The sequence below is a fragment of the Vombatus ursinus genome, unplaced genomic scaffold (genome assembly GCF_900497805.2).
Source record: "Vombatus ursinus unplaced genomic scaffold, bare-nosed wombat genome assembly UNPS02010320.1, whole genome shotgun sequence".
In the NCBI taxonomy this organism is placed as follows: Eukaryota; Metazoa; Chordata; class Mammalia; order Diprotodontia; family Vombatidae; genus Vombatus; species Vombatus ursinus.
Window position 1 is genome coordinate 7,373,556 of NW_020950098.1, and position 27,055 is coordinate 7,400,610.

The 27,055-nt window shown below is 35.3% G+C and overlaps 1 protein-coding gene across 5 annotated transcripts in view; it reads right to left on the minus strand.

Moving 5' to 3' along the window:
* The window catches only part of USP15 (ubiquitin specific peptidase 15), a 157,309-nt gene that overhangs the window by 10,535 nt on the left and 119,719 nt on the right, over positions 1-27,055 (minus strand). For 4 of the 5 annotated variants that reach the window (XM_027854170.1, XM_027854169.1, XM_027854171.1 and 1 more), the window contains 12 exons: positions 14,253-14,426; positions 11,052-11,210; positions 10,743-10,967; positions 5,200-5,283; positions 4,994-5,088; positions 4,704-4,895; positions 3,904-4,019; positions 3,241-3,516; positions 2,673-2,743; positions 2,170-2,285; positions 1,464-1,613; positions 989-1,092 (listed from right to left, as the gene is read on the minus strand). In XM_027854170.1, the coding sequence (XP_027709971.1) occupies positions 989-1,092; positions 1,464-1,613; positions 2,170-2,285; positions 2,673-2,743; positions 3,241-3,516; positions 3,904-4,019; positions 4,704-4,895; positions 4,994-5,088; positions 5,200-5,283; positions 10,743-10,967; positions 11,052-11,210; positions 14,253-14,426 (1,762 nt within the window). Of the gene's footprint in view, positions 1-988; positions 1,093-1,463; positions 1,614-2,169; positions 2,286-2,672; positions 2,744-3,240; positions 3,517-3,903; positions 4,020-4,703; positions 4,896-4,993; positions 5,089-5,199; positions 5,284-10,742; positions 10,968-11,051; positions 11,211-14,252; positions 14,427-27,055 lie in introns of those variants that run through there. The other variant, XR_003568433.1, reaches the window with a different exon arrangement.

Below are 27,055 nucleotides of genomic sequence, written 5' to 3' on the forward strand. Positions count from 1 at the left end.
TAGGAGTTATTTCTTATAGACCATTTGCGATATTGAACAACTTGAATGAGACTAACATCCCTTCTGCTCCAAGTTACATACCAAGAAAATTATTTGCCATACTTTTGTCAACTCTAAAGTTTCACTATCCTAAGATTTTCTAGAAAATATTAATTTTAAAAAATCATATATTTGGTACCTAAGTAATTTTTAAATCAATTCACAAATTCTCATTTCAAGTCAATTAAATCAATTCACATTACAAATGCCAAAAGAAAAACTAATAAATCCTTAAAGCTTTTCTTTTTTTTTTCTTTAAGGCTCATTCTACAAAGCCTTTCCTGATCCACATAGTTATTAGTGCTTTCTTTCTTTTCAAATTATCCTGTATTTATTTATCTGCTGCACCTCTGGGGAAGATGCCAGTATCTTGAAGGCAAGGATGGTTGTTTGTTTGTCTTTGTATCCAGAGCATGTGTAAGAATGCCTCTCCAATAGAGAGCAGGGTCTTAGTAAATCTTTATTGAACAAATCACACCCCAACTTTTTGTTTTGAACCCTGTTGCCTTTGTTCCACTCTTCCCTTCTTTTTTGTATTAGATAAATAACAACTGGGATTAAGAAAGTAAAATCCAGCTCCTTAATCATATGCTCTTAAGACAGCTATAAAACATCATTGTACGTAAACTCAGGTACAATTTCACAGACTATTATTTTTTTGGATACTCCTTGGTAAGAGTAGCATGAAACTTAAAATTAATCTTTTGCTACAGAGAAACACAAGACTCTGTTAAATAAATTAGGGTTGGACAGTAGGTGTTCAGTGATTGATCTTAAGAGTCTATCTCTAACGTATAATGATTTTGTTTTTCACTGTACGGACATTCCCCCCAAGAAATTAACAAGTTCAAATTCATACCTTAAAAACCTTATCACCTTTAATATCTATGACTAAAATCTTGACGTTTATAGACTATGACTACAGATAATACATAAAATGTCAACTTACAGTGCCCTCCTCCCATCCCTCCATAGTGGTTGGACACAGCAATCAAATTGTAGCGGCAAGGTCCTGCATTTGGATTAATAAGGAATTCTGACATATCCAAGTCACTGTTTAGAGAAAAACTCAAGTTATTGATAGATTATTACAAATTCAGTAAATATCACTTTCTGTTGTCAGTAACATTTTACTTTTTTTTTTTTTTTTTTTTACAGATATTACTACTTCTCAGACATCTCCTATTTGTTGGCTTTTGCCTGCCAAACAGTACTTCTGGGAGGCCCTGGGATAGAGTAAAATTTGCTTGGGGACTCAGAATTTAAACTTATTCTACTGTTTGTCATCACCAAGTGCTATCCAGATTTACATTGTCAACACATTTTTATAACTAAAATATTAAATTATCTTGAATGAGAATTCCATTAATTCTAAAAAACATTAGTGGTTTCCTAATATTTAGCAAATGCAAATTCAAACTTACTTAATAGGAAAATCAACTAATGTGTCCAACTTATCCCTCATGTATCTGCTGTAAGAAAAACGTTTAAGATGTACCACCAGTACTGGAGGCAGTGACCATAAATCTAATTTTTTTGTAGCCTGCTGATGTTCTTTACAATTTGGACAGTACCTGAAATAAAGAGAAATATTTGGAAACTTGGTTAATGAACAAAAGCAGCAAACGATACAAATTAATATTAACAAACTGAAAAAAAAACAGAGAAGCCCTTCCCACACCTTTAACAGAAAGTAATGTTTCTTTCCTCTTATCATATGTTCTAATAGATTTTAATCATTTAACGAGATGAATAAAAATACATAAAAGCACAATTTACAAGGATGACATCTGGATTACCTGAAATCCATTAAGACATGGACTTTTCCATGACAAATATTTTAGAATAGCTATAAAATTTGTGAACTGGAATTTAATTCATATTTCTGTAATCTGAAAATGTAAATGTAGCTATACCCAGACATACACACACAGAGGTATAGTTGAAGTTATGCACATTCTCAAAGTAATACTATCACTTAATAGATTTACCACCTAAATCAGTGTTTATTAACCATTTATCAAGCAAGGGGCTAATAATCAGTTAATTTTTCACATCAAGAAGGACATACCTGAGGCACAAATCCTTACAGGAAATCATTAGAAACAATTATTTAACATTGTCTCTTACCAAGGATCTTCAGCACCTAACTTTTCTTTTGTTGTAAAAAGTTCAATGCAATCTTTTAATTTCACAAAAGGTTTTTTGGGAGGTTTATATTCCACACTTTCATGTTTTTCAAAATCCTAAAGAGAAGTATTTCTTGAGTTAAGAGAACAAATGAAACAAAACTCATTTTAGTGATATCATCCTTACTACGAAAAATAACGACAAGCTCCTAAAATACGAAGAATTTCTCTGAAAGTATCAAATCATATTGTAGCTAATACTTTTAACAAGTTTCTAAAATAGCCTTTAAAACCACAACCTTTTAAATATAAACATATTTTAATGAACTTTTCAGTATTTTTTGGCAAATGCTTGAACTACTGGTCTTTTTTGAAAAGCTCTGTCTCTTTTAGCCTGCTGAAAAACTATGTGTACTAAACAGATTCAACATACATGTCAACACTCTAATTAGTGTGCATCATTAATTTTAGGATGCTAAACAATGAATTAATGAAGTGACTTACCTCAGCTGCATTATCATCAAAGTATCTTTTTTTCAATTCAGGATCCCAATCCAAAGCAAGGAAAGATCTTTCTAAGATGAAAAACATATTTTTTCCTTTTAAATATCTAAAAGTGTTTAATCTGTCAATGTTTAAATAAGCATTTTTAACATATTTGGGTAATGAGGGGAATTCTATTTCATTTACTTCAATAATCATTGATTAAGCACTTACTATGAGCTTAATCTGTGCCAGGTGCTGGGGATAAAAGATGAAAACAAACACAGTGTAAGAGCTATTTCCAAGGACATTTCCATAAATTAGCAATTTTTTTTAAAAAGGGATCTTATTGGCATAAGTTCAATACAAATTTAGTTGCAATATAAGTTTTGAATAGATATTACTCATTTCTGAAATTAAAGTTTCCAACAGTGGTTAAAATTGTCCTGTTCGTAGACAGAAAAAAACTTTAAGAAAAGATAAATATGAGTACGTAAATTTCTGTACATAAATTCCATAGACCAAAAAACAAACAAACATATTTTTGATCCAAATTAGTGTTCAAGGCCTTATTCAGAAAGAAACTTACCATCTAGTCTAAGCTGTCTGTCATCAAATCTAATATGTCTAGTATCATCTTTGATGTAGTTGATATCAGTATTGCCTAAGTTGTTGAACTGGAATGTAAATAATCGCTTTTTGTGTCCCATGAGAAGTTGACCTTTGCAAGTCTCTTCAGTACATAATCCGTTTTCAGAATCATTATCTCCTCCAACTGAATCTTCAGACTGACTGTTTTCATTCTCTGAAGGAAGTTCTTGATCCTGGCTGGACTCATCATCTGGCTCATCTGTTTCCATTTCGCCTGAGGAGGTATAATAGTTAAAAACAACCAAACAAAAACTTCAAGTAAGCCTGAAGATGTATTTTCTTCACTCTTAAATTGTAAATCAGAAGTTAATAAATTACTTGAAGAAAAGACCGTTCATTTCAGAAATTTACTAGTTTTAAAAATGAATCCCATGGACTTCAAGAGTGTTAGCTCATTTTTCCTGTCCTCTACCACCATTATTAAGCACAACTATGCCAGGTGCTGGGAATTAAAGAATGAAAACCAATACAGTCTAAGAGCTATTTCCAAGGACATGAATTAGCAATTTAAAAAATGAATTAAGTTCTTGCTGGTGATCAAATACACCTCAAACAACAGTGAAAGTGAACACTTTCTAAAATTTAAATAGGCAACTCTTACTTGGGGAACATTCTTCATGTATTCCATTTGGGCCATTCCCATTAATATTTTGGTCCTTACAGCAGTGTAGGGATCCTTCTGTTTCTTCAGTTTCAGTAGATGTTTTTACATAACGGCTAAAATAAAATCAGGGCAAACCATATATTGTATATTCTACAACGTCTAATTCCACTCTCCCCCCACTCTTTGTTATCAATCGCAAGTAACTTTATAATGAAAAAGTTTGGTGGGCAGTTTTCAGACCTAGGTATTATTCAAAGGTAAATTCACACTATAAAACAGTATGACAAGTAAAACTGACCAGTACTGCATTTACATTTTCTTTTATTTCTAACAAGTGAAATTAATTCTAAAACTTATATGTCTTAAATTTAACTTTATTTTTAAGTTAATGGCAAAGATAATGCCTTTTCTTCACAATAACATTCAAGAGACTTTATTTCCACATATATGTAAGATGAAGGTGCTGGATTGGATGAGTTCTAAGGTTCCTCTCCTAGCACTAAAATACACTGAGCATGGATTTGTACTGAAAAGAGTATGTTATTGCTCAGGAAGGAAATGACAGATCAGGACTGCTATCTGCCAAGAATTTACATAACTTAATTGGTAAACATAATAGCACAAAAAATATTTTTAGCGGGGGTTAAAGAAGAATCTTTTAAAATGCTGCCTATCAACACTCAACCCTCCAAGAATAACAGCCACCCATATATGTTCTGAAAGTATTTTACATGCCCTTTGTTAGACATTTATTTAGATTTCTCATTTACTTTTAATGGAAATTGGCAGGCACTTACCACATCCTCAACAATAGAAGATTGTAGAGTTTATCTTCAGTATTATTTCTAGGTACTGCCATAAGAAAAGGTTGGCCAAAGAGTGATGAACCACTATGGTGGCTATAACCTGTGTGTCTGTACTTCTCTCTTAAACAAACAGGAATTATGACTTGCTCATTATCTTCTGTTCTATTAATGGTAATTTCAAATCTGTAAGAAGAATAGTGACCATAAAACTTCAGAATGGCATATTTCTTTTGTAAATGTTTCTTAGATAATCTATTGCACAACATATGATGTGAACTTACACATAAATATCATCCCGTTCCATAATACTATTAAGATTTTCATCCATAGCAAATATTCTGTGAAATCTGTGATTGTATATATCAGTAACTATCATCTAAAAGGAAATAAAAAAATTGCTATTAAATTGAATCTACAATGCTGAAAACTTAAACGTTAGGTTATATGTATTTGTCTCAAAAAAAAAAAAAAAAAAAAAGAATCTTACCTTATCAGCTGGTACCCCTGACAAAGTAGATAGAGCTGTGCAAAGATCTAGTATATTTCCAATTTTGGGAACAACTACTTTGTACTAAGCAAAAAACAAAACAAAAACAAAACAAACAAAAAAAACAAAATAAGAAGTTACAATCCAGCATTTTTGAAGAATGTTAAGATTTAGGCAAGAAGACCCTTTTCATATACTATTACTTCCAACAAACTGAGTAAGGAGTAGATGAATGTAATTTACATTACACGAGCACTTTCAATGATCTAAATCATTTGTTGGCTCATTTCTTTACCCCAAAGTCTCCTACAAAATGGGTGATTCATCCTATAATAAGGCTTTGTGTACAACTAGGTCAGCTAATTAACTAATGATGGTAACATTTATACTTGATTCAATATCTTTGCACAGAATAAAAGTTCTATCCCTCAGTCTACAAATTCCAAAAATGCATAGTTTTGTTCAAAAATAGAACGTGTAAGAAAAAAATGGCTCAATAAAATTTGTTACTGGAAAAACACATCAATGACAGAAGGGCAGCACAAGATAAATGTTTTTTTATTTCTTCTTAATAGTGGGGTCTAGTGAAAACATCCCTGGCTCTACCACTTACATTCTTCTACTTTCATACTCATTGGTAGCTTTACTCCTAGTATTTCTGCTTTCATTCACTTCTCAACCTCCTGTAATCTAGCTTATGACATTATGACTCAATTCTGAAACTACTCTCTCCAGTAATAAATAATCTAATTGCCAAATCCAATAGTCTTTTCTTAGTCGTCTTCTTCTCAACCTCTGCAACATGACACTGTTTTGATCAGTCTTCTCCTCTTGGATGCTCTCTTTGCTTTGGGTTCCCATATTTCCTCTCTTGGTTTTTCTCCTACCTGTCTGCTTCTTCTCAATATTTTTTGTTAGTGCATCACTCACATCACTTCCCCCTCTACCCCAATTGTGTGTGAACAATAAGGTTCTGTCCTGGGCCCACTTCTCTCTCTCCCAACACTCTTCTCTGCACAGATAACTCCAAAATCAGATGTATTCAGCCATGAGCTCCAGTTATGCACTTTCTACTGACAACTGGATATTTCAAACTAGATGCCTAATAGATATCTGAGCCTTGACTTCCAAAAGAGAGCTCATTATCTTTTTTCCAAAACACAAATCTCTTCCAAAGTCATTATTTCTGTCCAACCCCCTCAAAAAACCCAAAACAACAACAACTCAGTCATCATCCTTCCAGTCATCTGGGTTTGCAATGTTGGCTCCTTGATCCCTTACCTCACGTATCTGCATTTGCAAAATCTTGTCTTTTTCTAACTCTACATCTCTTCTCACATCTATCTGTATTCAAATGGCCACCACCTTCGTTTAGGCCCTTATACCTCCGGCCTGGATTATTGAAACAACCTCCCGTCTCCCTCCTTCAAGTCCTTTCCATTCTCTACATAGCTAAAGGTACTTTGCTAAAAGCATGGGTCTGACCATGCTACTCCATACTCAATAAAGACTAATGCCTCCCTATTGCCTGAAGCATAAAATAAAACAAATTCCTCTGCTTGGTTTTTAAGACTCTTCACAATTTGGTCCCAAACTACTTTAAAAACAAACAACATCAACAAAACCTTTATATACATTATTCCAATCTGTGAGCCATGTGGGCCAGAATGATTGACCTTGCTATTCCAAGCACGACACAGGCCATCTCCTAGGTCTCTGTAATTGCAGTGGCTAACCCCAATTCATGCCTACAACATGTTCTTTCCTCACCTCTGCCTCCTAGAATCCCCTATTTCCTTCAAAACTCAGCTACTACTTTACCTTCAACACAAAGTCTTTCCTGATCTTTCCAGCTACTGTGACCCCCATTATCTTTTATTTTATACATTTTGAACATGTGTGTGCCATTTCCTTTTACACCGTGTAAGCTCCTTGAGGATAGGGACTGCTCCTTTTTTTGAATGTGTATCCACCCCCACCCCCCACCCAAGCATACTGTCTGGAACATAACATGAATCTAATAAATTCTTAATGATGGATTTATATTCTGAATGGAATGAGATAAGTAACAGGATGAAGAAACAGAAAAATCTTCCCTGCTATTCTTCAGTGTGCTTCCAGAGAATGGTTTTATCTGACGTACTGTAAGTCCCATATACTTACATGTCTAAGTATTAAAATGTTTTCCAGAGATCAAACGAATTTTTGTTTATTTATGCCAATACTCTTCTCCATTCTCATCGATTATCTAGTTGATCAAGGGCACATAAAACTATTTTCAAGTAAAAAAGTGGATCTAGTCACTATTTTTTACCTCCAGGATTCAACACAAACTTTGTGGCTTGGCATTTAAAGCTCTTCAAAACCTGACCCCAACCTACCTTTTTATTAGCCTTACATTACTCTTCCCATCATGCACCCTAAAGTCCTGCTAAATAGGCCTTTCTTGAAATTCTGTCACACATTTCCTCACCTGCTCCATGCATTTGCACAGGCCAACTTCAACGCCTGGAATGTGCACGTGCTCCCTCCTTCTTTGTGATTCTCAGACTCCTCGGTGGCCTTCAAAGCTCAGCCTAAAAGCCACTTGCTTTATAAAGTGTTTCTTAACCCCTCACTCCCAGGTGTTAACCTGTCCACTCCCACCTTCCCCCACTTTGTACTTCCATCCTGATAGAATATAAACTCCTTCAGTGCAAGGACTATTTCATTTCTGTCTCTATCTCTAAGGCCCATCACAGTGCCTGTCATATAAGCGCTTAAAAAATGCCTGTCTAGTGACTTAAGAGCTTGCTTAAAAAAAATCCTGTCCAGAACTTTTTTCTTCAATAAACCAAAATATAAAAATTGTATGTTCTTATAGAAAAAGTTTCATGGATAATTAAGTATTAAGAAAAAGACTTATGTTTATTTCATTTAAAACGTAAAACTTGAAAGAATAACCAAAAACTACTCATGTTTTTCTATTTTATAGTATTTCACACTTAGAGCTGGAAAGGACCTTAGAAGTCACTGAGTCCAATTTGCTCATTTTACAGATGATGAAATTGAGGGAGGCCTGGACATGCTAACTGATTTGCCCATTGTCAAAGAGTTAGTATCTTCCTTATTTCAAGGATGGTTCTCTTTCAGATTCAAAATATTTTTTCTTCTCACAATTTCCTGTTTTACCTTCCCACTTGCCCCATTACTTGCAGGGATAAAGAATTTAAGCACTGGAAGGGATCTCATTACTTGTTCAGATATAGTTATGTGACATAGCTAGTCCACTACGACTAAGTCCATTAGTCCACTAAGACTAGCTAGCTATGTCTTATAGCTGTATTAACCAAGTAATGATTTGAATCCATTAAGACTAGCTATATCTTATAACTATTTTGTAATCAAAGAACTGGGGAAATCAAGATCACATATATGAAAGTCCTGAAAATGACAAAATACGAGATAGAAGTTGCAGTATGACTATTTTTCTCCAGGTGCAGTGACTATTGAGAGTTCTCGTCTGTGACGGCTTACTGACAGATAATGGCTACCTCAATTTATACTTATGTATAAAGGTAATCTAGTGACCAGATTTTCTCTCTTCCTTTATGTTTCTCTCTTTCTCTGTCTCTACACAAATAAAAGAAATGACAGAGAGAAAGTGAGAATAAGAAAGAGAAAGTGTGTTAGCCCTAATGGGCTCATTGTATTGAACACATTTCATCCTCTGAGAGATCTATAAGACTGTATTTATAATGAGGGGAATATAAAAACTGACTTTAAAGGGCAATAAGCTTCTAACCTCATTAAAAAAAAATCTGATATTATATCAAGCAGAAAGCAGAACGTGTCTTCAGCTGTGAATTGTTCCCAACCGTAAACTCATTTCTTTATTCTTGCCAAGAGTATGGGATAAGCCCCAAAGAAGTGAAGCAGAAAAAAGAGATATTCATGAGAAAAACAGTTTCACTTGACTGAGGAGGAGGAAGTAGGGGGCAAGGCAAGTCTGGTATTTCCCTCCCTGGTGTCAATGTAAATCTACTTTGGGAAAAGCATCAGTAAAGTAAAAATGAGGATGCTAATTTATCTTTTGGAAGGTTCCCTATTTGTAATTGTCTTTTTTTTTTTTCTTATATAGAGCACTCCTTAGGCATATCAATTATGATCTGGGCTTAGAGTGAAGTCCATGAGTGTACTTCTGGATAACTAGGCAGTAGGGTGTAATTGGTCTTGGGGCCACAAATCCAGAGTTCAGATTTTGGATCTGACATTTGCTAGCTGTGTGACTCTCTGTCTCAGCTTCCTCATCTGGAAAATGGGGATAACAAGATTGGAATGGCCTACCTCACAAAGTTTTTGTAAGGAAAGCCACAGGAATTCTTAGAGTACTATACATACATACATACATACATATATACATATAAAATAAAATCATTCATATCCTTCTGTCCCTTTCCAGTCCAAGTTTGATTCCCAGGGGAGGAGGGTACTAAAATATAAGCTGCAACTAAAAACTGATATATTCAATAACCTCAGAGGTAACTGTTAGGTCCACTGGGGGAAAAAATCCATACATTAGCTATATCATGGCTTATTACTGAACAATATATGCATATTGTATGATAACTGCATTATAGGGAATACCTTGCAATCTTTGCATGGAAAGATAAAAATGACATGGCATTTTTAGTTGTTTGTGCAATAGTAGTAGGTTTTTTACTGATGGATTTCACGTACTTTCGACCAGACTCTCTCAGCAAAAAGAAATTTTCTCCATTTTCAATTAAACAGGGCATGCATTCACTACAGGTCTTATCCATAAGCACAACTAAATAACCAGATTTCTAAGGTTCCCCTAACCGAAAATGTCTTTATCACTAACTCTGACCATGTGCCCCATTAAGAACTCACAAGTTGGTATTAAAATCCAAAAGGCTGGGCACTGAAATTCAAATTTTAATCTGGGAAGGGTAACACATTAATGTAACTTAACTATTTACATCAATCATTAATTCAAATTAGTTTATCAGATTACCTTGTCAGTCCTCTGACTCGGCCGTAATGAGTAAGACATATTTCAATTTTATTGCAGAAGGAGATCAGGAAAAGTCTAAATATGAGATAGTATCCTAGGTGAAGTGCCAAAGTAGGAAAACTTAATTTAGTCAGAGGTTAGTAAGAGGGTACTAGGTATCTTGATCAGGAAGAAAAAGGAGACTGAAAGAATGGAGAACTTGAAAGATAAATAAACTGAACTAAATGGCCCAGACATCTAATAAATACTTGTTGAGAGAAAACACAATGAAATCTAAGTTCCTTGAGGGTAGGAACTGCTTTGTTTTTGTGACTTTTATAGGGAAAGTAATGTCACACAATTATGAAATTTTTACTATTCTAAAAACTATGTCTTAAATTCTTGAGTACATATATCCTTGGCAACATATAATCAACCTATTTTTTACCTAAATTGGGTTCAAAAAATGAAGGTTCAAAATGAATCTGTATTAATGTTATAAGCGTGACACAAATAATGCTATTTACCTGCAAATAATAATATTTACCTGCATAGGTTTGGTAAGTGGATCCATTCTAACTAAATAAACTTCCAAGGTACGCTCTTTTTTCATAGGCAGTGGAAGTGTCAAGTAACAAAAAGGATCAAATGTTACTGAAATCTTAGCACACTCAGGACAAACTAAGGTTGATTTGAAAAGGCCATGAAATATATCTACTATGATAGAGTCATTTCTCTTTAAATGGTTTTCCCAGGCTTCTTCAGCAACCACCTACAAATAAAACAAACACATTTTTACAATACGCTATTGTAAAATTACAAATGTTACACCAGGTAACAATGTAGGGAAATTTACCTTGTCAGGCCTTCCATCAGCATCCTTCAGTTGAATATAAGGTTTTTTCCTAATTCTATTCAAATCTTCATGTAGACCATCTAAGAGGAAAGCTAGTAATTCTTGGCAGTCTTGCTGTTGATACCCAGAAAATTGAGGTGCAAAACGTCCTACTTGTGTCTGCAATGAAAGCAAATGTAGTTCTGTGTACAGAACTGATTAATGAATTTTTCAAAAAGCATGGTTACACATTGTTTACTGTACTTTGTAAAAACTCAAGTAATTGTAGATGCTACAGTTATCAAAGTTTTTCCTCCCAATAAAAAGAAAACTTCTTGAGGGCAGGGAGTATTCCATTTTTGTCTTTATTTTCACAGCACATGACAAGTACTTAATAAATGTCTGTTAGTTGACTATTTATTTTGTATCTTTACCTGACTTGAAGAATTAGAACTGAGGGGGAAAACCTCAATAACACACATATAACAAACAGATCCCTCGAGAAACAATTCTGTTTACTTCTGGTCCTTTGGTATTAGGCCTCTACATCATCACGTACCAGATACAAAAACCTCCACAGCCTGTTCTTGAAATTCATGGCTTTATAGATTTGCATCTGCTCAGGACTCCTAAACGTCATCTAATCTAACCCGTTTTTATGAATAACGGCAGCAAGAGAGTTAGGTGACTTGTGTAAAGTTATAGAGGCAGCAATCCACTGATTTCAAACCTAGAGTTCTTTTCCACTGCACTATGCTGCCCACTATAGTTCACCTATCTTCAATAGAGTGCTTTATGTAAATATTTCCGCCTAATGAAATTTTAAAAAAATGTTTTGACACTTGTCTTTATAGCATTCATTTCACACAATTATAGACTAGAGTAGGGAAGCATCTCTGAAACCACAGAGTCCAAGCCCCTCGTTTTACAATTCAATCCCTCTCCCTCTCCCGTGTGCCAAAGAAAAACAATGAAGCACAAGCTTTGGTTACAGAACCCCTGTTTGACAATCTGTTGTTGCTGTTCAGTCGTGTCTGACTCTCTGTGACCCCATTTGGAGTTTTCTTGGCAGAGATGCTGAAGTAGTTTGCCATTTCCCTCTCCAGCTCATTTTACAGATTGAGGAAACTGAGGCAAAGAGTGTTAAGTGACTTGCCCAGGGTCACACAGACCACTAAGTCTCTGAGGCCAGATCAGAACTCAGGAAGATCAGTTTTCTTGATTTCAGGCCCAGCACTCTATGTATTATGGTGCTACCTAGCTGACCTGTTTTACAACAGACATTCAATATTAGGCTCTACTAATCTCTCACTTTTCTGTTATGAGAGAGAAGCTATGTTTCCTTATATATTCTCCAGGACCTTCAGTGTTTTAAAAAAAATTACTTTAAGTTCAACTTCTTTTCAATGATTTTTTCAGTTATGTGGCTCTAGTCACTTTTACTATATGCTTGTAAACTTTTCATTTCAGTTCATATAATCTTTTGATGTTTCTTCTAATTCTTCCTATTCATCATTTCTTACTGTAAAGTAATATTCTGTTATATCCACATTTGTTTTTTTCATTGTTTGCCATTATTGGCCATGAATATTTTGGAATATAATGGATGTTTATTTTTTTTACTTCTTTGGGGTATATCCCCAGGAGTGAGATTGCTAGATTTCAAAGCATTTGGACAGTTAGTTGCATGATTACAAACCAAAATCCAGAATGGTAGGATCACTTCACAGCTCTACCCACAGTGCTTTGTGGATCTTTCATCCCACAGCCCTTTCAACATGGATGGCTCTTTTACCATCTTTGCTGATACGCATGGTGTGAGCTGAATCTTAAATTATTTTACTTTTGATTTCTCTTATTACCAGTAATTTAGGGGATGTTTTCATGTGGTCATTGATAGTCTGAAATTCTTGTGAAAAAATGTTCCTATCATTTCACTGCTAATTTTCTGGGAAATGGCTCCTAGCATTTTGTGGGTCAACCCAATAATCTTTCAACAAATTCAACAACCATTTATTTATTGGCAGGTTTTTCAAATGACTATGTTATCACATGTAGATTAATAATGTTTACGATTTTTAAAAGATAACATGATACTGTAAAATAGAAATTCTTTAGAAAAAGGAAAAAAAGACAAGATATAAAATGGTTGTAATCTGGACAAAAGATGTGAAACCACTGAAGACTGGGCATTCTTTCTGGTACCTTTATCTGTGCCACTGGAAGAATTATGTTATTCAGTTTAAAATAGAGGTAATATTTATACCTTACCGAAGCAATAGTAATATTTACATTTTTATGTTTTGTGTACATACACACATATACATATAGAGGTATATATGTGGTACATATATAAACATACATATTTTCAATTTTTGGAGTAGAAAGGTTATTATTTCAGAAAAATGTTAGTAATTTGGATTACAGAAAGTCAGTTTTCTTTCTTTTAAAATTTTTATAGATAAATTGTTTTTATATTTCCTTCATTTTCAAATTTATTAGTTATCCCTTTTCCTTATAACAAAGAACAAAAAAGAAAAAAAAATCAGTTCTTCAAAACTAACCAAAATCAACCCAGTTTGATAGTTTATGCAGTATTAAGATGTGAGTTTTTTTTTTTTTTAAATCAAATACCGATAGTTAATTAGTAGGAGACCAACAAAGTGTTGTCTAGGAGGTGAACTTGGGGAAATTTTATTAATGTACTTGCAGAAAATGTTTATATCACTTGTAAAAATTTTTCTTTTCAGTCACACATAGGTACAAGGGTGTACATGTGTATGCATGTGTGTCTATGCCTGTATATATACACATTTTATATACAAGACAAACTCAAAATGAGTTTGTTTTCACTAAAGTTGGAGAGCAGCATGTGCCAAATATAAGAACCAAAGAACTTAGGCTCTCTTCATCACTAAAAAAGTAAATGTTTTTGTTCAAAATAAATTCAATTAATAGTTAAATTACACCTTTTAAACTGATTGAATGGTAATAATTTCTTGAAAAAGTATACTGCAGCAAGCTGAACTTAAAAATAGACCCAAAGTTTTCAATAATATGCTAAACTTTATATCTTTTAAATTTAAAGAAAAAGGTTTACTATGCTTTTCAGGTAAATTTTATATAAAAAACCCTTTCAATTTATTTCATACAGCAATATTTCAATGAATTCATAATTTCATTAATATGGGCATTCCCTCCATCCATGCACATTATACTAACCTTAAAGGCTCTTGGGGTGACATAGCTGTATTTTCCGGACCACATTTGCTTGATGAGTTCGGCATAAGATTTCGCTATTTCACCTCTCATTCCTAAGGGATTGTCAAAATTCAGTTCTTCTTGATATTTATCATTGAGGAAATACTCAGTAAGTGGAGGGGTGTTGCTCAAACACTGCAAAAGTCAAAATTGGTGACTTCAAGTAAAAGTAAACACAACTTCACCCTTTTAAAAGATTTTACTATAATGTGTTGGGAGGAGTTGATTTTTTTCTTTAGTAATACATATATAAAAGACTTTTAATTACTTTTTTTAAGGTTGTTAAGCTTTTGGTCAAATAAAAACATAAATAATTAATCCTCTGTAATAATAATCCACCCAAATAATTACTTCATTCTATGCTCCCAAATTTCAATTCAGTTGCTTAATAACTCAAAACACTGAAGTAATATTCTGGTCTGTTAAGCTTAGAACCAGTCTATCTCATTTCTATTTGGTGATAGAATATTTGTAAAACTTTCAACTGTAGCAAATTACCTGTTAAGTAAAAAAGAGAAATTCATTGTTTATTGCTTATTCTTTCATTTGATTTGTAGAAGTTGCTGTTTACCTACTAATTCAGTAACTTGAAATATCTGCCTTAGTAAGTAAAAATTACAGTACCATGCAAGCAAAATATATTGCTTTAAAGGGTATTTGCCTTGGTTATTGCCAGTTACCCAATAAAGTGTCCCATAAAGCCCAAGCCCTCCTTTTGACTAATGATAACTGATGGGCACGGTTCTGACTCTTAGTTTAGCTATGCCTAGTAAAACACACTGTCATTCAGAACTCAGGGGAGGTGCATTTTTACTCTTCCTAGTTTCCCAATATCCCAGCAATCCAACTTTCTTTTGGGGAAAGATGAGAACTGTGGACAGCTCTATTTATCTATTTCTTGAACCAAAATTGAATTTAATGGACTAAAATTCAGTTTTTAATATAGCTGGTAGAAGCAAGCATTTTTTCAATAATATTCAATATCAAATTTCAGCGATCACTTTTAATAGCTGACAATATCTATCACTTAACATCTATGTGGATAAAATGTTAAGTTTTCTAATTAGATTTCTTCAGGCTCCGCTTAATGCCACACAGTATATGCTATAATGGGACAAACAGAGCTGTATTATCACATAAAGTGCATATGACCTTTCCTTAGTGGGAAAACATGTTTTTGTGGTTGATGGGGAAAAAAATTAAAAGCCAGTTGCCAATACCTATTTTTTGAGATAAATGACTCATTTTGCTGTGAAATATGTGTTAAAGTTTTGATTACTTTTCACTTGGGCTAGTGTGAAAAAGCAACTTAGATAAGAAAGGTTTAGATAACTTGATATCATGTCTAATTTATATATCTAGCATATATAGTGTATGATTTGCTTAAAATATCAACAGAAAAATGTTAGAAACTGACTTGACTAACCAAAACACTATTATGGTACTGTTATGGCTGGAACTGGACACATTACAGCATAACAAACATAGTCTAAGTAATTACAGTATCTATTTGGGGAGTTTATTGAGAACAATCTATCAGGAGGGGGGAACCTGCCACATAAGGCCACATGTGGCCTTGAGGCCGCAGGTTACCCACCCCTGGGACTCTAGATTAACAGACACCTTAACTCTTCCTGCCAAGCCAAAGTTAGAACTTCCTACACTAACTAGGATTTACTTCTGGACAACTTGTTTCATAATGAAGTTGACTTTAGCTATTTGGGATGGGCCTTGGGAACTATTCAAATGGCAAAGTGAGTGTAAGGAGGGAGAAATGGAGTGGTGGAAGAATTTGCTGTTAAGAGAGATAACAGCTTCCTTTGTTGTTCCTACCCTCTCAAAACCTTTAGCTTTTCTGTAGTTTATTCTTTTTTATCTTCTTTCATTAACATAGTCAGCAATGGTAGTGGGGTCAAGGAAGACAGAATGAGGTCTAATTATTACAATCTAGAAACATAATTTCATCTTTTTTTAAACACAGAAATCTTTCAGATATCAAATGAATATTTAAGTCAAAGCTAAACTGCTTAAAGTTAAGCAGCCTTCAACAAGGTTTACTGTGTAGAAAATACTGTCTTAAGTCCCTGAGTTAAGGATGGAGTAGAAGAGAAAGTCCCTTTCCTTAAGGAATTTATAAATTAATAGATATTAGGAAGATAAGCAACCACAAACATCCGTGAATGAACACACAAAAAAAGCAGTAGTATGGTATAGTGGAAAGAGCGTTGGGCGTGGAATTAAGAAAGACAATGATTTGAATCTTCTTGTTCCTGTATTTCCTCATCTTTAAAATGGGGCTTTAATAGCATCTATAATACCTATCCAGTAGGGCTGTGAGGCTGAAATGAAATAATTATAAAGTGTTGTGCAAAATTTAAAGCACCACATAAACATTGGCTATTATGACTATGGACATAAAAATCTTTCCAAACCTGTACTGAAATAAATACATGTTAACTGCATATTCAGAGCAGGAGGAGGAGAAGCTATGGGAGGAGCGAGTATGTTCTCCCTCTCCTGCTCATCCTCCCAGTTCTTCTTCTACTTGTCTGCCTGCTCCTTTTTAATCTCCTTTGTTGGTTCATTCCTCCTAAATGTGGCTGCTCCACAAAGCTCTTTATTGGGTTCTCTTCTAGTCTTTCACTCTCTCACTCAGTAACTTCAGCTTCCATGGATTTCATTATCTCCAGGCAGGTAACTCCCAGCTCTATACATCTAGCCCTGGTCTCTCTTTTGAGCACTGGTCAAGTATTTCCAGCTGCCTAATAGGCCCCACAGGCATCTAAAACTGGGTGGAGGTACCTCAAATTCAATGCATCTAAAACAGAACTCATTATCTTCTCCACAAAACATTCTTCTCTTCTGACCTTCCCTATTTCACTTAAGGGTATCATGATGCTTCGAGTCATTCAAGTTTGGGTTTCTCACACTCCCTCATCCCGCATCTCTAATCAGTTACCAAATCTTGTCACAACATATTTTGCATCTGCTCCTGTAGTTCAGGCCCTTCTATCTTTTGGCTGCACTACTGAAATAGCCCCAGAATTACTCTCTCCACCTTGTATCACCCCTCTCAAATCTATCTTACACATAGCTATCTAAGTGATTTTTCTAAAGTGCGAATCTGATTGTGACACTCTCCTACTCAATAAACTCTAATAAGTCTCTACTGTCCCCAGAATCAAACTCAAACTCCTCTGCTTTCCTGTTAAAGCCCTTTGAAACTTGGCACCAATTAACCTTTATAAACTCAACCATCATTTCCATTCTTGCATTCGACAGTCCAGCCAAATGGGATTTTTGCTGTTCCTCAGAGATGATACTCCATTCTTCTATCTATATGTCTTCATACTGCCAATGATCATCCCCATGCCTAGAATGTATCATAATGCCTTGTTTCCTTCAAAACTCTCCTTAAGCATTACCTTCTAACTGACGTCTTTGCTGATCCCTCCAGCCCTACTGCTCTACTACCACTTTTATTTAATTAGTTTATACTTCTTTATGTATGGGTTTTATCTTCAGTAGACCATAAAAATTCCTTGATGGCAGAGTTTCATTTCTTTCTTTCTAACCCCAGTGCCTAGCATTGTGTCAGGCACATAGTTGGTACTTAAAAATGCTTGTTTTTCAATTTATTGGATCTGAAGTGATTAGAGTGACCACTTGTGAGACATTCAATGGTAGGATTATTTAAAAAATAATATTTCATGAAGGGAAACTGGTTTACAGAGTAGCTTCAAGTCTTTATGGATAAGCAGATTTGCTTATAGAGGAAAGGAATATAAGAACTGTTGAAAAGGTGAAAGTGTGTGGAAGGTGACAGCAACAGACAAAGGATTGCAACATATGAGTAGATAGCATGTTCCAGGAGGGTAAGAATGGCCTGTGGGTCATTTAAAGACAAGAATGGCAAAGAGTGCTGGAAAGGTGACAAGTAGGTATATGTGGATGGAACACAGAGCATGGGCAAGGACAGGGTAGAAAATGAGAAAAAATAAATGACATTATAACTTGTTTTAAATTTTAATACGAAAGCAATGTGGAATCGCCCTTAGCTTCTAAAAAAAGGGTAGAAGAATTACCCCCAAGGAAGACAACTTGTTCTTATGAGTTGGCTGGATTTGGAGAATAGAAACTGAAGGCTGATGAAGTAGATCAGAAATAGGTCCATGGGAAAAAGAAGGGGGGGAACCTCAGTTCAAATGCCACCTTCTGCAAAGAAACTTTTCCTGATCCCCCCCTTTCCTCTGAGACTGGCTGTGTATATTGTATATATATCTTTGATGTACACAGTGATCTGCATTTTGTCTCAATCATTAGAATGTGACTAATGTGCCTAATGGGCGGAGTGTGTTTCTGTCTGTCTTTGTATCTCTGCAGCGCCTATCATAGGTAAGCTGCTTAATAAATTCTTGTTGACTGGTAGGGCTTGGTGATAAATGTAGATTGAATGAATTAGATGCAGAAGGGAAAGCTGATGATTGGGACACTAAATAATAGCACTGCTACTAGGAAAGATTAAGAAAACAAAAAACCTCCCAGAGTTTGGGGCTATGACAACAAACTTGTTTTATAAACGTCTAGCTCTGGGGTCACAGAAATGAAGCTGTATTGTGAGCGAAGAAGAAAAAGATCCATGAATTGTGTGGACAATGTCCAATATTAATGATATTGAAAAAGACGAGCAACAACAAACCAAGACAAAAAAGGAATGACAACAGAGGTATCAAGAAAATCAGAAAACTATGTTGGTCCCTGAATTGAGTTTAATAAATTTGTTAAGAAAAATAAGGTAGATACAGTATCAAAAATAGTGGAAGAGTCAAGGAAAACAGAGAAAGGGCTACTGAATTTGAGTAGCAGGTAGGCTCCGGTGTCCTCAGCAATAGCAGAAATCCAATAACTTCTGATGGTAATGAATTATGACTTTGAAAAAAAACCCCAACAACTTACTATCCTTTTGTATCTACTTAGAAAATGTTAATCATACCACCAACCTACTCCTCAAGGTTGTTAGGCAGAATAAAAAATAGGAAGGACACATCCAAAAACAGTGATTTCTCAGTCTGTTTTTGCTAAAAGAAAGAAGGTACTGTAAAAAGCTGAAGTAAGTGTTGTCCAACTCTAAAGTGTATGGAGTTTGCTAATCTAAATTACACCAGGAAAGATTATTTGGATCTTATTTTCAATACCTTTGAATAGGTATATCCTATTAAAAAATTATCTGCAGGCATTGATATTCCACAATTTCACTTGGTAGGCTGCTCTAATTACACATTTTGCCAAAGATGTTTTCCTCCTGTTGAATAAATTCTCATTTCTTGAAATTTAAGCTAATTTATTCCTTTTTCTCTTCTGAATCACGATCCTGATATAACACATTTTAAAATAGCTAAATAACCCAAATTTTCTAATTTTTTTCATTCCCTTTAATCATTATATCCAACACCACTACATTTCATATTAGAAGTACTGACAGTCTGAAGACCTTTATGATGGTGGACAAAAACAAGATAACAGTTTAAAGGAAGGGTAAGGATAATTTATTATTTTGTACTATTTTTTCTTAGCAAATTGCAAGTTACCACGAGGATCCATTTTAATTTTGACTGATTGCTTCTTTTTGCATAGGAATCATTTAATGCTCTTTTCACTCTCAATAAAATGGCTTATTACTTCAAAGTAATTTTTAAGACTTAATTAATAAATTACTTAAGTTTCTCTTTTCCTTGACTACTATAGGTTCTAATCTAAATATATTCTTTTTCACTTTTCAGGTAGTTAGCTAAATTTGCTTCTTTCCAGCTATCTTTTCTATTTATCAGTATATTCAGTTTATGTTAGGCTTCCAGGTCCTTTCCTGTTAGTCGTCTCTTGTTTTTGAGAAACATTCAGAACAGGCCACACTCATCATATTTTCATTCTCAGTTCTTATACTTGCCACTCTTTTAATGGTAAAGGAGTCAGCATTTGAGGTATGGTATAGTAAAAGGTCAATCAATGGTTCTGAAGTCCCCACACTATCAATTTCTCATTCCATCCCCCTCAATTCTCTCACTCCAAAGTTTCAACCTAATTCCACCCAGCTCTTCCACTTTGCCCTCTGGAATGCAGAGTTCATTGGCCAGCATATTTCCTTTCATCTTAAATCTTTCCCTCTCCCAGTACTTCCATCCACCCGATGACACAGCCTCCCTAGCTACCCTTTCCAGTACTGGCTGAACCTTTACTCATTCTCCTTGGCTCAGATAGTTGGAATACTCTTCGCTCCCTAATGCCACTTCCAGGTTCTCTCCCTTTCTTCATTACTCAGTAACCTCTCTTCCTTTGAGATTCACATTATTCATACCTACCACCCAATCAAAATCCTGGTAGCTGTTGCCTACTTTTCCTCCCTCAATGAATTTGATATATTGCTTACAATTTTTCTCTCCTCCCCAATTCCCGCCCTCATACTAGGGGGACTTCAACATACATGATTCTCCCTCAAATACTTTAACCACTCACTTCCTCAACCTACTTACCTAACCTCAGCCACACACAATGATACCACGTCCTTGATCTTGTCTTCCTTCACAAAACCCTACTCTTTGTCCACCCTGTCACCTCTAACCCTGTGACCCCTCAATTCTCTCCTAGGTCATCTCGCCCACACTAGCCATTCTCTCCTTTTCTCTCCATCTTGAACTGCTGGTGAACCAAATCAATTCTAGACTGTTCTCTTGAGTCTCTAGCCCTCTTATCATATTTTTGATTTTACCCAGCGAAGCCTCAGCCTTGGATCATTCCTATCATTTGTTGCCTTTGCTCCTACCCACAAGCTGCTGAATAAAGGTGGAGAAAAATTACACAAACATTCTGACTGGGTCCACTACAAATCTATGTTACAAATCCTCAACTGGACCCTCACTGTGGCTAGGCAATCCTAACTATACCTCCCTTATCAACTCGCTCTCCTGTTCTCCACAGCAGCTTTTCTGAATCTTTTCATTCCTCTTCTAATCTCCTATAGCTCCAGCACCCCCTGCTGTTTTGGCTGAGAACTTTACCTCCTATTTTACAGAAAAATTTGAGGCCATTTACCATGAGCTCCCTTTTCTTCATCTCCTATCACTCAGGTGCCTTTTGCCACTCTTTCCTCCTTTACTCCATCTAACATGATGAAATGGCCTTACTTCTTATCAAGGCTTAACCTTTTTAACTGTTCAAGTGGTCCCATTTCATCCCATCTGCTCCAAGAGATTGCCCCCTCTGTCATCCCAACTCTTTCGCTCATTTTTAATCTCTCCCTTTTTACTGGCTCATTTCCTACTGTATACAAAAACATGACCATGTCTCCCCTATCCTGAAAAAAACTTTCACTTGATCCTTCCATTCCTGCTATTATCCCATATTTCTTCTACCCCTTGTAGCTAAACTGCTTACCTGTAACAGGTGCCTCCACTTTTCTCTCCACTCACTTTTTAAACTCTTACAACTTGACTTCCAACTTTATTCCATTAAAACCACTCTCTGATCTCTTATTTGACAAATCTAATGGTCTTTCTCAATCCTTGACCTCTCCACAGCCTTTGACACTGTTGATCACTCTCTCTGCCTCGGTACACTCTTCTCTCTAGGGTTCTGGGACTCCATTCTCTCCTGGCTCTCCTGCTGACTGCTGCTTCACTGTCTCCTTTGCTGGATCCTCTTCTACATCACACCCTCTATCAGTAGATGTCCCACAGAGTTCTGACCTGGGTTCTCTTCTCCTCTCCTTCTATACTACTTCACTTGTTGATCTCATCGGGTCTCACAGATTTAATTACCATCTCTATGCTGATGATTCTCAAATGTACCTATGTTGCCCCAGTCTCTCTGCTGACCTCCAATCTCTTATCTCCAGCTGTTTTTTAGCTATCTCAAACAGGATGTCCAGTAGACACCTTAAAACTCAGTATGTCCAAAACAGAACTCGTCATCTTTCCTTCTGCACCCTCCTCCTAGAACCTCAGGCTTGAAGCCTGAGTCATCCTGGATTTCTCATTGTCACTCGCCCCCCACATCTAAGCTATTGCCAAGAGTCGTAGATTTCACCTTTCTCCAATACACTCCCTTCTCTCCTTTGACACTGACTGCTCTGGTGAAGGCCCTCATCACTTCATGCTTCAATTACTACAATAGCTAATGGTGGATGATGTCCTACCCTCATTCACAATTATGGCATGGAGATGCCTGTGGGATCTTGAAGCCTGTGGCAGCATAGCAGACATGCTGGGAGAGGGGCTACAAGCACGAAAGGCTACAAGTACTACCTCAGTACTAACTGTAAGCCTGCTGTCTAAAGGCAAACTTAGGATGGGAGAGGAACGTGTAGAGGTGAGTTGTAGGGGTGAACATTTTTGGGCAACAGAAACTCTTAAAGGCTGTCTACCAAGTCTAATATGGTAAGTGGCAAACTAATAGAGGTGCACAGTACTTTGAGTTAGGAGGGAACTTGGAGACAGTCTAATCCATTACTTCATTTTATAGATGAGGACATGAAGGCTTAGAAAAACGAAGGGATTTCTAGGTTACTAAGACATGGAAAGACAGATAAATGTTATAGATGGGATCTGAAATCAGATTCATTGTTCTTACCGGTAGACTATGTTTATTCCTTCAATTTATAGGTAGCTTTATATTTTATGGAACAATTAAAGAAAGATCAAAATTAAAAATTAAAAAAAAAAAAGTGCTTTTTAGAAGTTCCAAAAGATCAGATAAAAACTTTTGTAAAAATGAAACTTACAGAGATACAGAAAATAATGGGCTTAAACAGTGACTCTGAATCATTTGGGAAAGATGAGGCAGGAACATTTTTGTTAAATAATAACAATTGTCATTAAAGGTCTGCCATATTACTTCTTAGTTATAGAATAAGATGATATTCTATAAATACTTAATATAGTCTTTTAAAATCAAATGGCACACAAGTCACATATTCTACTTTGCGAAAAGTTTTCAAGTAAAAAGTGGGATTAATAGCTTTTAAAAATTGTCATTCATAGCTGTTGTTTTTGTCACCTTAATTTCTGAATAGCTTCCTCCCTCCCCAATAAGCCATCTTTTGTAACAAAAAATTGAAAAGAGGAGGAAAAGCAGTTCATCAAAACTAATCAACTGAGTCTGACAGTACATATATGTAATGTTAAAAACTCACCATCCTCTACCTCTGCAAAGAAGGAAGGGAGATATGTGCTCTTGAAATAATACTAGACTATGGCAATGTACAGGATGTCTGTAATAATTACATTCAAGAATTCATCTAAAACACAAGTCACTATTTACATCAAACAAAAATAAAAGGCTAAGCCTACTAAATTTCTTTTAGATGTTCTGACTGATTTTTCATTAGACCCACTGCCAACTTTACATTAGGTTTACCTCAATTTCTTCTAAGTTCTGAACACAGAGCAGTATCTATTTTCATAGTTACACATACATACTTTGCGAAAACTGTGTCTCACCTGCAAGTCCAGTTGTGTCATTAACAAAGAGGTCATAGGTTTATAAAATAAGTCTAAATCAAATTTTCCCTCTCTTGCCCTAGAAACGTCATCATTTCAGAAAAATTTACATCATTACAATGTAAAGATTCATTGGAACATTCAAGCTTTCCCTCTCAATTTTGTTGTACAGAGTAAAAGACAATTTGTAATAAAGGTAAAGACTCCAAAGCCACAGTATCTAAAACCACCATAAAACCAATCTTTTAAGTTGCATATAATGACTCACTTTTAGCATAATATTTGACACAAAAAATCCACAGAAGAATGAAGACAGTCCCTGAGGACGGTTAGAATGCAATAATTTGTACTTGTACTCTTCTTCAGTTTTTAAAACAATCATCTTTGTTACAGAAAATCTTTATACAAGAGTCTATTATATTCATAATGACAATTTCCTCTTACTGGGTTGTTTGACACTATGTCTTACCCTAGTTAAGTAATAACAAAACAAAACAAAACAAAAATTCCCACTCATAATAACCAAATAGAGGTATGAAGAAATTCCCCCAAAGTTCTGGCTACAAGAAGGCATATGAGCTACTTTCTTGCTCAACTAGAATTCTTTTTCAAAGTAGTTTTTAAATTTCTACACAAAGAAAGATGATCTCTGGGACAAGGTACCCTTACTTATACTAAATATTCATGTCTTTCTTTTTTTTTTAAATAAATTTCAAGATAGTTCACTGAATTAAATTGAACAGTGAAATGCAGACAGCAGTGACACCTAAGAATTTGGTGGTTTACATTCTGGTCTTGGTTCCCTGACTTCAAACTATGTGAACCGAAGAAGTAATTTAGCCCGGCTTAGCCTTAGCTTCCACTTACGCAAAATAGGAATAAATGTAATATTAACTAGATAGTTCTGAGAATCAATTGTCATTGCAATTGTAAACATTTTGAAAACTATAAGGCATTATGCTAATAAACAGTATTATTGATTAGGCAATGAGTTTTGTGGTAGCTTGGAATTGATACAATTTTTTTGAACCACTCCTTATATATTGATAGTATATTATAGCTGACCTAAAGGAAGGTTCAGGCTAACATTTTTAGCTCGGTTTTCTGTACATAGCCTACTAGATTCTACAACTACCACTAATATGAGATAGGACTATAAAATAATGTAACTGAAATTTAATTTAACAAATACATATTCAAGTGATTGAAATCCCTTCACTCTGGAACACTGAGGAGAAGATAACCAATAGCATGTACTGATATACACCAATATTCTGTTCTGAAGAAAGATTTAGCTTGGAGATCTAGATTTGGGAATCATCTGCATGAAGATGGTACTTCAACCCAGAAGAGCTGGTGAGTGCTATACTTTTCTTGGGGGATTGTATATTTATTTCAATGATTTTGCTGTGGCTTAAAGAATCTGTGGGATGTTTTTCTAACTGTGTTCAGTTTGCAATATCCTTTTGAATACCCTCAATGGTGGCAAATCTTAAGGACAAATGGCCAATTGTAATTTGGAGCCAAATTTGGTAAGTTAGATAATACCATTTTTGGTTAAAACAATGAAGACAGCAATAAGAACAAAGGTATAACCATAAAGTATGCACACTGATTTTGTCTGGTGGCTGATTAACAATTTCAAAAATGTTTTGTGTAAAGTTAATATTGAAATTAAATGTACAGCTCACAAAGTGATTCAGAAAGAATAGACATTTTGATGTATAAGTTCTGGAATGTCTGGTTAAAAAACAACAACAAAAGTCTGTCATTCATTACTTTATAGTCATACCTTTAGGGTATGCTCTCCTAAAAACACCTTTAGTTGGAACCAAGCAAAGACTCTCTGATAGCCCCAATATGGTGAAAAATTACCTTCTACCTGCTACAGAACGGAAGTCAAAGTGTTATAAGATATAAGGTTAATTGTGGTCCAAATGAGAACTTTAGATGAATTCTCTTCTCAGAAGGTGACCTTCTACTCTAGTTCTCTCCTGTTAACACATATTTTTCAGATTAGTAGTGGCTGATAGAAAGAGTTTAGCCCTAAGGACTGGATCTGAAGTTTAGCAAGAGAAAGAAGGGCAGCAAGAGGAAAGCCAAATTCAAGGTAATGTGATTCGGAATGAAGGGGTGGAAATGGATGGTAACCAAAGACAACTATGTTTATTCTGTAATTCTTTCTGTTGGTCCATGACAACTAAGTTAGATACTGACAATGAAGACTGTATAAATGAAAAGTAACAATGAAACTGAGTAAAACGGAGTAGGGATCAGATAACAAAAATTACATCTGAATTTAATGCAGAGGAGAGGTTCCTCGAGGCCAGGGACTATTTTGTTTTTGGCTTTGTATCCTCAGAACTTAGCACAGTGTAAGGAACACAGAAGATACTTAATAAATGCTAATTGTTTAAGAGAAGAGACATTTAACTCATATTGAGGAACAGATTAATAATTTTTTTTGGGTACTGACAAAAATCAGAGAAAAGTTATAATAACTGATGAAAGAGAACTGGAAAAGATTTAAGGAATTAGAAAAACAAATTCTGAAAAAAATTTCAATTTGCTCTCCTAACATATTAAAGATTGAACAAAAGATTTCAGAAACAGTTCTGAGAGACAGAATAGAGTTAGAAAGCTTAGGGTCTAGATCTAGCTCCATCAATGACTCAATCTGTGATCACACCTGATTTAAGCCAGTCATTTAACCTCACTCTGTCTCAATTTCACCATCCGTAAAATGGTTAAAGTAGCACCTGGCCTACCTACTTCACATAACGTATACAAAAGCAGTGTGAAAAGCCTTGCATAGTTGGGCATGGCACATGCCTGTAATTCCTGATCACTGGGGATCAAGAGTTTTGAGCTTCCATAGGACAAAAGCCAATCTTGTGTCTGCACTAAGTCTGGCTCCAATATGCGGGGGGGGGGGGGGGGGGGGGGGGGTGAGTGGGGCGCAGAAGAAGGGGTGCACCATGCTGCCTAAGGACATGTGAACTGGTCAGAAACTGAGCATATCAAAGGTTCCATGCCAATTAGCAATGGAATTGGGCCCAGGATGACTGCTGCATTTCCAGCCTAGGTGAAACTGGAAGAACTTCTACCCACCCCAAAAACAACATTGTATATTACATATTACATATTACACACACACACACACACACACACACACACACACACACACACTTTAGAGCTATAATTATATATTGTAAATATCAAAATGCAGATTCAGAAATGCTCCTTTTATGTATCTATTTCTACAATCTCTTA